The sequence below is a fragment of the Gorilla gorilla genome, chromosome 5 (genome assembly GCF_029281585.2).
Source record: "Gorilla gorilla gorilla isolate KB3781 chromosome 5, NHGRI_mGorGor1-v2.1_pri, whole genome shotgun sequence".
Lineage (NCBI taxonomy): Eukaryota > Metazoa > Chordata > Mammalia > Primates > Hominidae > Gorilla > Gorilla gorilla.
In genome coordinates this window covers 94,268,701-94,283,476 of record NC_073229.2, presented here as the reverse complement: position 1 = coordinate 94,283,476, position 14,776 = coordinate 94,268,701, and the positions used below count along the sequence as shown (strand labels likewise).

The window sequence follows — 14,776 nt, the reverse complement described above, 5'->3', positions numbered from 1 at the left end:
TCCATTCTACTTGACCTATCTGCAGTATTTGAGACAGGAGATCACTCCTTTCCCTTTGATTCATTATTCTCTCTTGGATTGTAGGATACCAAGTTTTCCTCGTACCTCGCTGGTTACTTCTTAGTCTTCCTTGCTCCTTCCTCCTTTTCTTGATCTCCTAATACTGGAGGGCCTTGGGGCTCAATCCTTGACTCTTCTGTTTCTAAAAACTCTATTGGCATTCCCTTGGTAATCTTATCCAGTCTTCTGCTTTACAACAGCATCTCTATGCTTAGAACAGCCAAATTTATATCTCCACTTAGACTTCTTTTCCACATTCCTTACTTTTATATCAGACTGCCTACTCAATACCTTCACTTTGCTGTCTAACAGATATCTCCAAATTTGGTCTCATGTACAAAATTAAACTCCTGATAATTCCACCCCTTCAAAATAGGCCTTGCTCATAGCTGTCCTCATTTCAGATGATGTCCGCCCTATTTTGCAAACTGCTCAGGTCATAGAACTGAAGGTCGTGTTTGACTCCTCTTTATTCTCTAATAATCCAATCAATCTGAAAATCCTATCAGTGCTACCTTCAAAATATATCCAAATCCAGGCATTCTCACTGTCTCCACTGTTTCTGCTCTGATCTGAGCCAACATCAACTGGCACCTGGATTACTGGACATCTTCTGACTGGCTTCCCTACTTCCACCCTTGCAACCCTCTGGCTGCAAGTTCCCTCATGCCACTACTCAGAAATCACCGTTGGCTCTGCATTTTACAAAGATTGAAAGATAAAGGCCTTACAATGGCTGTTAAGCCTTTTTATTAGTGTTTCTCAAACTTCCTGTGGTAAAAAAGCAATCTTTTATTTATTTTCTAACATATCATGAACAAAGATAATTCTACCATCACATGCTTGCTAGACAATTTTAGACAAATTACTGGACATGTTTTTAGGTGCTTACTCTCAGGCTCCATACTAACCTTGCCACCGAACCCATAACAAACGGTCTGCAGACTGGCACTGGTTCTCCACCGGCTATACATTGAGTAGTACTGCTCTACATGACAAGGCCACTTCCCACCTCCACCCCCACCTCTCTGACCTCATCTCCTACGACTATCTCCTCACTCCCCCCCCTGGTCTCTTTGGATATATCAGGAAATCTTATGTCTCAGGCTCTTTAGACCTGCTGTTTCCTCTTCCTGGAACATTATTCCTCCAGACTGGAGGGGACTTGGCTCTCCCTCTCACCTCCTTCAGGTCTTTGCTCAGATACTGCCCTCCTACCCCCTCAGCACTCCTGATCCTCCTTAACCCATTCTACTTTTTCTTTCTTTCCATAGCCCCAACAATAAGATGTAATTTTAAAATGTTTATTCTTTTAGTTTCTATATCCTTTTGCTAGAATGTAGGTCCCATGAGTACATACATTTTTGTCTGTTTTGTTCCTTTATATATCCCTAACCTAAAACAGTTTTTGGCACATTAGGTGCTCAGTAAACAATTTTGAATGTTGAATAAATGAACACATTTCTAACTTCTGTGCTTACCTTTACACCTGGAAATCCTTCTAATCCTGGCAACCCCATTGCACCAGGCTCTCCCTGTTAAATATGAACATAAGAAATGCAGGAGCAATGATCAAAATGTTTTTAAGCATTGGTTTCCAAAGCAAAGATATTTTTTGCTTAACCTTCCCACCCCAAACATTGATGTGTAATTTAGCAAGGAAATGATATGCCCTATTTTTAAGCAATGTATTATTGCATTTGGTGTTTGAAAATAGTTTGAGAATAAAAGCTATTCTCCAGAGAGGTATACTTTCTGATTAATCATTCTGAGAATCAATCAGAATGAATCCCTCTACTCAGTGATAACTCTAATTTCAATAAGAACTAGAATAAAAGATGGGGCTTTAATAAAGTTTGCCAATTTGTGAGCTACCTGGTGCTGCTAGATTTTCAGAGAATAAGAATAAACTGTTTAAGAGTAGATGAAGATGGAGCACTCAAAGCAGTGTTTATCATCTTTAAGTATTCTCTGCAGCTGGACAAGAATTGTGAATGCTTAAGAAGTTGACCCCAGGATCATTATCTCCAATAACACTAAAAGTTATTGCTCAAGTTGATGAGTCACTGGAAGGGGGTAGATTAGTGTTTTCTATTTTAAAAAATCTTTACATTTTCTAGTGTATGGTCCCAGGCTAACTGGAGCCTGTAGATCCTCAAGAAACACTCTGGGAAAAGCTGTGGTGAAGGAAGTTGCTAACTCTGAACAAAAAAAGCATTAGGGAAGGGGTGTTCAATATTTTGGCTTCCCTGGGCCACATTGGAAGAAAAAGAATTGTCTTCCAATAAAATACACTAACACTAACGATAGCTGATGAGCTAAAATAATCACACACAAAAAGATCTCCTAATGTTTTAAGAAAGTTTACAAATTTGTGTTGGCCATATTCAAAGCTTTCCTGAGCTGCATGCAGCCCATGGGCCATGGGTTGGACAAGCTTGCATTAGGGCTTTAAGTTAAAAAAGAGATAAAGTGGGGAGTTGTTTGATGCCTTCTTGTTAATAAATTAATGTTCACTGCAAATATTTTCTTAGGATACTGGATGCTTTAGACATAATCACAAAGAAACAGGAGCTTTCAAATTGTATTCTCTGTAAGTGTATTTTCACATACATAACTCTAATCTGCTTCAAAAATATTACCAGGGATATAACTTCATTATTATTTATAACATTGCCCTTATTACAGAATACTTAGTGAGTGAGCACATGAATTGATATGTTTTCTATGTTTCAGAAATCTTTTAAAATGCCCCCTAATATGTAACTTGACAACTGATCAAAAAAAAAAGTTCAGATTCTGTTCTGCATAAAGTTCTGTATAAGAGGCCCTAGGTTGCTGACAAAGGAAACACACTCTGATTCTCCTTGTTTACATTCTCAACAGTCCTTAAGACAGAGGTGCTCAATCAATCAACATTTGTTTGAAAGTAGTTAATAATTAAATATTTAATTAAACATCACTTATAAACTGAATACCAAAGGAATGAAATGGAGCACCTCAGAAGATAATAAATTCAATTAAGGGTAATATTCCTCTAGAAAGGTTTATGGAGAAGATTAGAAATAGTGAGGCAGGTCTATTGTCATGGGATTTGAAGAATGTTGGAAGAGTAAATTTCCAACCTCAAAAAGACTTCTCAAGTTTTTCCTCTGTGATCTACAATTCTATCATTCCTGGATTATTTCTATGGCAGGAACTATTATTTTTCCCTACAGGACAGCTGGTGGGAGATGATGAGAGTTGCAGGGTGGTGCTGACAGAGAACCCAAAAGAGTAACTTCAAAGTTTCGTCCAGGATGAGGCTGAATGTGTACACTAAATGTGTATTTAATTTCATGATTGCATTTTTCTGTTTCTGTGCTTCACTCACTTAATTCACATCTCTAAAAGCAAGGAACACACTTCAATCAGTTTTTATGCTTCATCCTTTGTTGTAGCTAAGAAATTTGAAGACTAATCTCTTCAAATTCTACTCAAATAGGTCTACATTTTTGTTGCCAGCCCCTTTTCAATGCCAGTAAATTATAATTTATCCTTTATTATAATACTTAGAAAGTTCTTATCTTAATCCGCAGTTATTAATGCAAGAACTTCAAAGAATGTTCCCAAAAACTCAGTGAGAAGCCTAGGTGCTTTTAAATGATTCAGAGAAGCTGTTTTGTGTATATGAGTATGAGAGGGAGAGACCAGGAGGAAATTTTTATCAACAAGATGTAAGAAAATTAAAATTAGAATGAAGCGTATAGTTGGTTTCAGGCAAAGATAGGGTAGACAGGGTGAATGAATAGTAAAACAAAGGAAACTGAATTACAGAATATGATCCTAACTAGTTGAAACAATGCTTTCAGGGGACAACAATTTGGCTTTTAATATATACTGCCCAATAACAAAATCAAACAGCTCTTTAATGCATCTCTTTAAAATACATTTTTAGACATAAAAACATTACTTGTTATGACTTGTCCCTTTGCTGGTTTAAAATTTATTCATTGAGTTTTAACAAACTGTACTATAATGAAAACGCTTTAAATTTTTTTTCACATGGCAATGGAAAGTGGTTTGAAAATTTATTTCAGCTTTAGGTACATTTGAGTTTCAAGTATATACCCAAAGGTTAAAATATATACAAATGAAACATGAAGGATATGCTTGAAGAAGACATGACAGGAGAAAATGCCCAACAATAAAGGGCATCTAATTGAATTTGGCAGAACTTTTAGAGGCTCCATGGTTCAGAAAGATGCTGAGAACAATTATTGTCCTTTAGGCGGCTGGAGGATATGATCTCCTTCCATGCTGAGCATAACCTCCTGATACATTCCTCCTAATAAGCAGCCTTATGACAAAACATATCTCCTGCAAAAGAATTGCCTAAGACGTTTAAAGCAAATAAACAGTTCCTTTTTTTGTTGGGGAGATGGCAGATATATTAAGGGATTTCTTTCCAGTAAGTATTTCTCTTCCACAATCTACTTAAAATTGAATCAATTATCAGAAGAGGGCTATTAGAAGAAAGTGTCCCATTTATCAGAGCTTTATATGTGTCTTCCTCCATCACAGAATGATTTTAAAAACACACTGATGGAAAGAGACAAACCTCAAGGGCAGTGACAACATCAGGACTAATGCATCTCAGAAATAGAGAACATATTGCTGGCATTTCTATTGTGGCCTGCTTGTCACCACCAGCATGTTAATTGATGAACACCTAAGAAGGCAGGCCATTTTGCCCGATGCTTTTCTTTCAAAATTTAACAAAGACCAATATTCTAAATGACACAAAACATGGGAACATTCATACCACTGGGCCAGGATCGCCTTTTGGGCCCTGTAAGAGAAACATGGAAAGTCATTTTTCAAATAATGACCAAAGCAGTTACAGAATAAGAAACACTGTTGTCCAATTTGCTTTAATACACATACGAATATTAGCAAGTTTTGCTTTAATTACAGTTTGAATTTGAAGAATAAGATGAATAAATATAACTTGATGGAAATTTCATAAAAATGATTGCTTGGACATTGACTTAGTTCTTAGATTTGCAATGAAAAAAGTGACACCACCATGAAAAATGCTATTTTCCATTATTTTGGCTGCATACATTTTCTCAATTTTATTATAATTGGTTTTACTTATTTCCTTCTGCTGTAAAATTTGGCTGTATTCATAACATGCATTTTTCAGTGAACTTAAGAGGTTTTTATTGTTTGTTTTTCATTGTGGTTGTTCAGCTAAAGTATGTTTGATGATAAACAACTGTACTTACAGGAGGACCGGGTGGCCCTGGGTAACTGGGAACATTCACACCTCCCTTCAAAAGAAAATGAAAAGAAAAAGAGAAAGATGAGAAGAATTTACAGCAGTCTATAACTGGATTTTAAATAATTACAAATATAAGTACCTTAATTTTATATAAACTGCTCATGCCGTTTCCTTCATTAAATGGAATACCCTTAGGAAAGAGGTGAGATACAGAATTATTCTTGGAAGTTAATACTTTGCATCTCTACATTTTATCATTTTACCAAATGATACTATTCCTATTCTATTTTTTACTTTTTTCTATTCTATTTTACAAAGGGAATTTAATACTCTAAGTAAAATAATACATTTTAATTTTTAGCTTTTCCAAAGCAAATGCAGGGAAATGAAAAGGGAGTGTGAGCTACACCTGAAGCACACGGATACTTTCAGTTGGGGTTTAATTAATGTTCAGGTTTGACAGATGAGACACTAATGCATTTGGAGGAAAATATTTGCTCTTTAAAATTCAGTTTCTGAATTGCCAGTTTATACTAACTGTTTACAGCCTGCTAACCTGCAGGCTATAATGCCATAGTGCTGATGAAGATGTGAATAGGGAACAATTTGGCTACTGAAAAGTAATTTTTTTCCACAGTCTTTTCATACCAAATAGAAAATTAAGGTAAATGGGGAGATGACATTATCCACAACCCTGTGTGGATGTTTCTACAAAAATAAATTCTTTAGGATAAAAGAGAATAAGAACATCTTGAAAAAAGTTGACATGTCCTAGAGTAACCAACACTTAAAGGAGAACTTATTCTACAGTTAAAAAAAATCATACATTTTAGCATTTAGGAAAAATTTCCATATAAAAATTTTAGTTAGGATCTTTTGTCTTTCTTTTTAAACATTTGTATGGAATCAATAGTCAAATCTGCCTTTTCCTTTCTGCAGTTTTCACATATCAGTTGCAGAGTTGAAGAAGTCACTGTTTCATTGTTTCTGTATGATGGTGGCCAATAGTGTTCTGTGAAGACAATTTGCATGCATCTTCCAAACACTAGTGATGGAAGAAAAACGCTCCATCCATTTATTACTTTATTATTTAACTCATTTATCTGACAGCGACGGAATGTCTACCATATTTTAGTGTGCTACGTCCTGGAGAGACAAAGGATATTTTCATCTGGGATTTCCAAAGGAGGCTTCCCAGGGAAAAAAACATTTAATCTGTGTTTTGAAGGATGGATGGTTTTGGAGAATTCAGAGGGAAGACAAAGACATCTTAAGTGCATTATAAAATTATAGGTCCCTTTCATGAACTCATGTTATATTTGCTGTTCTGCCCACGGAGGAAGGAGTGAATTTTAGGATTTGAACCCTAAATACTTTCCGTCCTGCTTTCTTGTCAAGGGAAAAGGTCAGTAACACAGATGAACAGATATAGGAAACAAGTTTAGGAAATAGAGTGCTAATCTCTTCATTTACGTGTACAAAGCATGCAACTGCACGCAGACTGATAATAATCCTCATTGTCTTCGGAAAGTCACGGTCAATTCTGCCCTTTCTATGGTGAGTTTGGTTTCTTAAAGTATTCCTGTGAGGTGGTGTAGAAAAGGGTGTTTTGCGTGATATCTCAGCTCGGCTCGGCTGCGATTCGAGCGTGGCCCCACATGAGGGCAGACTTGCCACGGAGAGAGGCTCCTCTCCTCTCCACCGTTTCCCTGACCGAGCGTGCATCTGTCTCAATCACAATAATGAAAACATCGATGCCTCTTGTACTTTTTGTTCACTAAGAGCTACATAAATAGAGTTTCCTTGCATCTCAGACATCATGAATGGGAATGAACACATATAGCATAATAGATTTTCTACCAACTCGCATCAGCGGAAAGGATCTATTTTTCTGGCCCTTCTCTTTTCTGTGAATGAAGCACATTAAGGTTAAATGACTTTCCCAGGGGCCCCGAGCCAGGAAGTGGAGAGTCGGAGCACAAACCCAGATTCCTAAATCCAAGATGGGGAGACCCGCAGTATGCCAATCTGAGCATTGCACATTGAGGCTGAACCAAAGGGAGAACAAATCAGGTCTCTTTAAAGCTACATTGGCTATCATTTATATTTATACACGAAATTCAGAAGACTTTTATCTTTGAAAACATCTAAACGTAGTCTTACCTCTGAGTTATAAAAGTCTTAAGTAAACACATGAATTTTAAATTTTAAGCCTAGAACAACTCACAGGTGGTCCAGGTGGTCCGGGTTTCCCAGGGGGTCCGTCGCTGCCCTGCAAGGGATATACAGACATATCAGCGGCGTAGACGTTTCTACCCCAGGTTTACAAACTATCTTCTGAAATTAATCACAGAGCCGTCTTCTGAAATCGATATGACTTGCCATGTTGTTTCAGCCTTGTAGTCTTATTCAGCTGGGCTCTCCTTTACCCAGGAAATACATTTCTAGACCGCAGGACAGGTAAAGGCCTTTTCCCATACCCATTCAGATTCTCACTGTGTGAGCTCTGGAAATGAAGCTTATTTTTAGATGGAGCCGGACAACCCAGGTGCTCATGTCCTGGACTTCCAGTGCAGCTGGACGAACTCAACCAATGTGGAACTCTCCTACAAGCAGGCAGTGGGCTCTGGGATTGTGGCTCTGAGTCAGCCCTCACTTTGAGCCTCATTTCTACCACCTTCATCTTTTGGGAACCAGAGGGGACATCCACATAATTTGACTAAAGTAAAAAAATCACAACCTGTGTTGTGTCTGCAGGAGGGAAACTTCATCTTCCATTTCCTACGTTAATATCTGACTTCACACCCAAGTCAGACACGTCTTCCTGAGCAGAAGCAACTGTGGTATAGCACTGTTTAAAGCAAATGGTCGCTACAATTTAAACAGTCTTAGTCCTACAGGAGAAGCAGACTGAAAATAGAATTTGTGAAAATGAATTCAAGTTGAAAGTTGAAAAATGTATTTCACTTTTATTTTTACAAACCATAGATGTTTATCGGTCCATAATAAGCAGAGCTATTGAAGTCCCTCTGGTGTCTCTCAGCAGTTCTTCCTATAACTCTGCTTTTCTCTTAGAATAATAGCCTCATAAAATCTCTTAAGTCCCTCTATAGCAGGGGAAATGGCAAGACATGGTTAATTAAAAAAGAATTCAGATAGAGTAAAATTTCTACTCACAATGTCCAAGAATTTTGAGGGATTTTAGTCCATTCCCATAAATGTAATCAAGGACTTCTTTCCAATACCCTGCCATTTTTTGTAACGAAAGTATCATAAAATCTTTTGTTCATATGTTTATCAATAAAAATAAACTGTAAAGTTTTTCTTGCAATGCTTCTGCCTGAGAATATACAACAAAGAACAAGCATATTGTTTCTTTTCCCAAACTGCTTTGATGGTGGCTATCTCTCTAAGACATGTCACATTCTGCTGACAACTGGCAGTGTCCTTCAAAGAATTATGTCATAGTTCTAATGAGTCAACAAACAAGGAAAAAATATGTGCCTATTGAAAAGTCTTTTTTTTCCCCCGGCACAATTAAAAGTCATATATTCACTCTCATTTGTGCCCCAAAGCTCATCTCAGTGTGGAATTCCCATTAACTTCAAAGGCAATTCTATGACTGAATAATTTCCATAGAGAACAGAGAAAAAAGGCTAGTGGGGTTGGGCAAGCTCCTTGGGATAAAATCAGAAAAAAATGTGCAGAGACTATCTAGAATAAAGTCATTGTTTCCTTCAAAATGTGTTGGGATTCCTTTGCTCCTTGATGTCATTATGTTCCACTTTGCTCCTTGATGTCATTATGTTCCACGTTGGTCAGGGAACTTGTGTCCTGACGAGTGGGTGGAAGCTGCTTGAGTGGCTCATGTGGACTCTTGATTCTTATTTCCCCGATCTAAATAGCTAGGCTTATTCCACTTACTTGCTGGATCTGCCTGGACTAGTACAATAGAGCCAGTTTAGATCCTAAATGGGGTAAACATGTAAAACTGTGTGGTGTCCTGAGACTCATCTAATGCTGGTCCTCCTTTCTGACCATGGCAACCCATCTGTCCAATAACTGATCTCCCCAGGAAACAAGCTATCCTGGTTCTTCAGTAAATTTCCCCCATGACCGTCTAGGGACAGAACTTCTCGACTGTCTCTGCAAGCTCTTTGGTTACCAGAATCTTGGTCCTGAGAGCCAGTCTGCTGTCTGGAGCTTTTGGAGGTGGGGCCTTTGGGAGGTGATTAGGTCATGAGGGTGGAGCCTTCATGAATAGGATTAGTGCCCTTATAAAGGAGGCCCAAGGGAGCTTGGTCACCCTTCTACTATGTGAGGACACAGCTAGTAGGTGACATCTATGAACAAGAAGGCAGACTCTGTCAGACACCGATTCTGCCAGCACCTTGATCTTGGACTTCCCACACTCCAGAACTGAGAGAAATATGCATAAATGTTTGTTGTTTATAAGCCACTCCGTCTATGGTATTTTGTCATAGAAAACTGACAGCCCCTGTGGCTGGAACTCCCTGGTAGACACCACATTACTTGCATCCTTCCAGGAGGCTCCCCCACCCAATCCTTCCACATAGATGGTTGCCCGGGATCCTGAATCCAGCCTGAACTTTTGTTTTATGGCACCAATATTCTATTTATCCTTTCTCCTAGGAAAATATCTCCCGTGTTTAGAATAACCTTTGGACCTGTGTTCTTCCAAATCCACTACAAGAATAGCTACTTTCTGCCATCATTTCTACTTTTAGGCTTTGCTTGATTTTATGGCTCTCTCTGTGAAGAGTCTCATCCTGCTCCCACTCCAAGCCCCAGTTTGGATGGTAAGTGAGGCTTTTCCTTTGTACCTTTTCACCTTTTGCTCCTGTGGGACCAGGATGTCCAGTTCTTCCCATTAAGCCCTGTAAAACACAAAACTAAGTTTGTTACAGAAACAACAATTAAATGGCCAAAGGGTATTGGAAGTCGGTTACTAAAACTTACACATTTTGAAGGTCATTTGATCCTAATTAAATAAGCCCTAGAAGCTTATATTTCTTCTGGCTGATACAGCAGCTGTATCCTGCTGATAAGCCCTTGGAAGGGTAAAATTTGTATTTGTGGTCGCTTTTTCACCTTGGTCAACCACATTTAATGACCTTAATTGGAACCTTTTGATACACTTAAGAATCTAGTCTTGCTGTTTAAATGGCAATTTACATAACATTATGCCTCCCTAAATGAGCTATAGTTTTGGTAGGGATCAACATTTTAAATACTTCAAGGCGGCAGAATTAACAGTGTGCATATTGAGTTCTATGATCTGCATTTTACCACTGAAAAATAAAATTTAATTTTAATCCTTTGGGAACAGAGTTAGCTATAATTTTCATGGTTTCTTTCACAACTCTTTTTCATCGTTTTTAATTTTAGTGAACAATTTAAAGCCAGGTTTGTTCTATATAACTGTGGCGGAAGCATAAATGACACAACTTTAATCATGGAAAATCCTTATTTCAAAACATTAAAAATATATAATTACATTCCTACTGGTGTGGTAAAGACTCTATTGGCATAGGAACTCTAAGAAAGGATGAGGTGGAGAAGTTGAAGCATGTGCTGGGTTGCCAGACTTAGCAAATAAAAACACAATATTTGGGATGAACTTATATTAAACAATTATTTGTTTATCTGAAATTCAAATTTAACTGCATGCACTATATTTTATCTGATGACTCTAGAATTAAACTGTTTGAATGAGAGATTGGGTTTGGCAAGTATAAAGCAAAAGAGATTCTGTTCTAGGAAAACAAGACAGTGAAAGACACGAAGGCTTTGATGGTGTGTTTGAGGGGCAGTGAAAGCCTTGACTAAAATAGAGGTATTTTAATTTATACATAGAAACAAAAATAAATGAAATCTGATAATCCTTAGCACACTTTTTTTTCCTTTAGAAAATAAATTCTCAGTTTGTGGTGCCATTTGACTATCTCTTCTAAAGGTTAGTGCCAAAAAATTATAAATAAAAAATAGAATGCTCTTTTATATGCAATTTCTATTTCAAACAGACTAGCTTAATCGCAGACTGCTTTCTGGTCTGGTGGAATTCTGAGGCAAGTCCCCAGGACACTGAGCAGCCTTAAGTAATACTAAACGAAAATCTGAGAGCTTGGATGAGGCTACTTTTCCAGGCAATATCTGGACAATCTACATAGAGGCACAGAGAACAAAAGGCAATGAAGAAAATTAATTCACCTTGCATCAAACCAGCAGATATAAGCTGTGAGTGCCATCGTTTTAACAAATACTTACAGGGGGTCCAGTTGGGCCTGGAGCACCTGGAATGCCTGGAATTCCTTGAAGACCCTGGAAAAGATAGTTCCCATCATAAAATCTGTTATATCATTGGGAAGAAGGCATTTTAGTTAATCAAATATTTTGACCATTGAACATTAAACACTTATTTAGCTAATTGAGAAACATAATGTTTGTCATATACAAATATACTTTTTTAATTCTAATTTTTTAATTTCAAAAATAAAAATTTTTCTTTAGGGGTGCAAGTGATTTTTGGTTATGTGGATAAATTGTATAATGGTGAAGTCTGCGATTTTAGTGCACCCATCACCCAAGTAGTGTGCACTGTACCCAACAGGTAGTTTTTCATCCTTCACTCCTCGCCTATACTCCTCACTTCTGGGCCTCCAACGTCCATTATATCACTCTGTATGCTTTTGCGTACTCATAGCTTAGCCCTCACTTATAAGTAAGAATATGTGCGAATACTCAGTTTTAAAGAGTAAGAAGGGTGAGCTAAAATGCATGACATGGAATCTGAAGCAAACATAATTTAATCTGGTGATTCATAGAGCATTTCTTATTTTATAGAGCCATTTCGTCAGCAGTAGTATCTAAGAATCTCGTACTGGTAAAACATGGAAATACAAATTTTAGATTGGCAGAATGCCATTGAAGAAATAGATGATTACACTTAAGCTCCATTCAGCTAGGGTAAAATGGAATATGTTTTATGATATAATATTTATTTTAGCTTGTCAGTTTATTATAAGAAGAAATTTGGCTCACTGGTGAATTTAATGGCTTAAGCATAATAATGAATAGATTTCCCCTCCCTTCCCTCCTTAGATTTGTAGAATAGCACTAATTATACCGGATAGGATTTAAGATGCTGATACATTTATATATCAAGGAAGAAATGGTAAGATTAGCTAACTTATGTAATTAGTTTTGTTACTTTGATACGTTTGCCAACAACAGAATATTGTTAGATAAATTACATACAATTTATAACATGAAATATTTTGTAATTATTAAAATCATGTTTTAAAAAAGTTAGAAAACATGTAAAAATAAAGTCACAAATCTTATATAGCACAGGGTCTAAATGTTTAAACAATTTTAAATGTACTTCCTAAAAGATGGCAATGATACATACAGGCTTTTATTATTTTATCACGACAAATAGATAAGTTTTATCAGAAACTTTAGTGTTAGATGTGTTTTAGAATTCTGGATTATCACTTCATTTCACAGGTAACATGATATACATACTGAATATTATATCACACTGCAGTGGTGCCTGAAGCAGTGCCCTCTAATAAACACACAAATATTTCTGTGGCAAAACATGATATTCTGACAGAGTGGAATAGACAAGCTTCGTGTGAGTTAGGCCAGATTTGGCTGCCAAATGAATTTGCTTGGGAAACAAAGCCAAACTTGGGAAACATTTCCAGGGTTTTCAGAGGCTTTGGTTTTGGAATTTATAGATGAGGTGTTGTTGATATGATTTGGCTCTGAGTCTCTACCCAAATCTCATCTCAAACTGTAATCCCCACATGTAGAGGGAGGGAGGTGATTGGATCATGGGGGTGGTTTTCCCCATGCTGTTCTCATGATAGTGAGTAAGTTCTCAGGAGATCTGATGGTTTTGTAAGTGTTTGGAAGTTCCTCCTTTGCTCTCTCTCCTGCTGCCTCGTAAAGGTGCTTGCCTCCTCTTCACCTTCTGTCATGATTGTAAGTTTCCTGAGGCCTCCCCAGCCACGTGGAACTGTGGGTCAATTAAACCTCTTTCCTTTATAAATTACCCAGTCTCAGGAAAGTTCTTTATAGCAGTGTGAAAATGGACTAATACGGTTGTGGACCATGACATTACTATTGCCAGAAGTCCCTCCTGGGTAGTGGGAATAGGGAGAAATTTTATCTTTTAGTGCTTTTTTGTATTTTCCCAATTTTCAATAGTGGACTGAGATCACTTCTATAATGAGAAAAAACTATTTTAAAATATGCTTTTGTTATTTCAGATAACCATGTGATACATCAAGTGCTAGACTGAATGATTCCATTCTTTCATGATTTAGTCTCCTTTACTGAGTAAAATATTCTTTCTGGATTGCCATACCATTCTTTGTCATAATACAATTCCTTTACCTTTTACTATTATGATATATGCATTTTCATATACTTTATAAATATTAGATGATGTGGCCATGGAAATATTACTGCATATTGATTATCAGCATTCTATAGGACTGTGAGCTGGATCAAGTTTCTTTGCATCAGTGGGATCAAGGACCAAGTTCTTCTAGGTTTGTCCATTCAATGCCAAATGGCATCATGTGTTACTTCAGGTCTATTCATGTGATATGATATGAAGAAGGGCTTAAAAATTCTACTTGAACATGCTAGAATTCCTCATAAGTCTTGGGCCAAATCTTGTGTGTATTGGTGTTAAAGAATGTTGACATATTTTTCTTCAAAATTTTATCAATCTCATTGGCAGTGCTGTGTGTGTGTGTGTATGTGTATGTGTGTGTATGTGTGTATACATGGGCATGTGTGCATGTGCAGGCTCTACATATCGGTATGTGGTACTCGTTCTTTTTATTCCCCTAACATTAACTTGTATACAGGTTTATAGATGCAAAGTAAAAAAATTTTCATTGATAATGGCACCTCTAAATGACTGGAGATTATAAATGTTATACCATAAATTTCTTTACCTCAAAATACCCATATTTCCATAAAATTCTTTCTATATGTACATGCATAAAATATATGTATATATGTATTCCTTTTTTTTGCTACTTTTAGTCTCAACACTGAATCAGTCCAGAGATGTTGAGTGAGCTTTTAGATAGTCTAATTTATAAGCTTGGGATTCATTAACCTTTGATGACCACATTAAACTTTAAAATAAACCTCAGTCCATAAATAAAAAATCATTCCCAGCAGCCTTTCTCTGAAAAAGCTGAAATTCTGTAGTAAAAGTAAAAGTTACTATGGATGCATAAAGGGCAATAAGATAATTTTAGAAGACAAGATGGCCATTAAAGAAGACAAATACATATTAAAGAGTAGGACAGTCAATTTAACATACAGTGCCAAACTAAAATACAAATTAAAATTTATCGCAGAGATATTTGGAGACCATTGGAGCTATGTTCTTACCCT

The 14,776-nt window shown here is 36.9% G+C and overlaps 1 protein-coding gene across 1 annotated transcript in view; it reads right to left on the bottom strand.

Moving 5' to 3' along the window:
- The window catches only part of COL19A1 (collagen type XIX alpha 1 chain), a 337,557-nt gene that overhangs the window by 33,721 nt on the left and 289,060 nt on the right, over positions 1–14,776 (bottom strand). The window contains exons 35-41 of the mRNA XM_063707696.1: positions 11,615–11,668; positions 10,171–10,224; positions 7,554–7,598; positions 5,466–5,516; positions 5,331–5,375; positions 4,865–4,891; positions 1,542–1,595 (exon numbers count right to left, since the gene is read on the bottom strand). Of these exons, the coding sequence (XP_063563766.1) occupies positions 1,542–1,595; positions 4,865–4,891; positions 5,331–5,375; positions 5,466–5,516; positions 7,554–7,598; positions 10,171–10,224; positions 11,615–11,668 (330 nt within the window). The remainder of the gene's footprint in view (positions 1–1,541; positions 1,596–4,864; positions 4,892–5,330; positions 5,376–5,465; positions 5,517–7,553; positions 7,599–10,170; positions 10,225–11,614; positions 11,669–14,776) is intronic.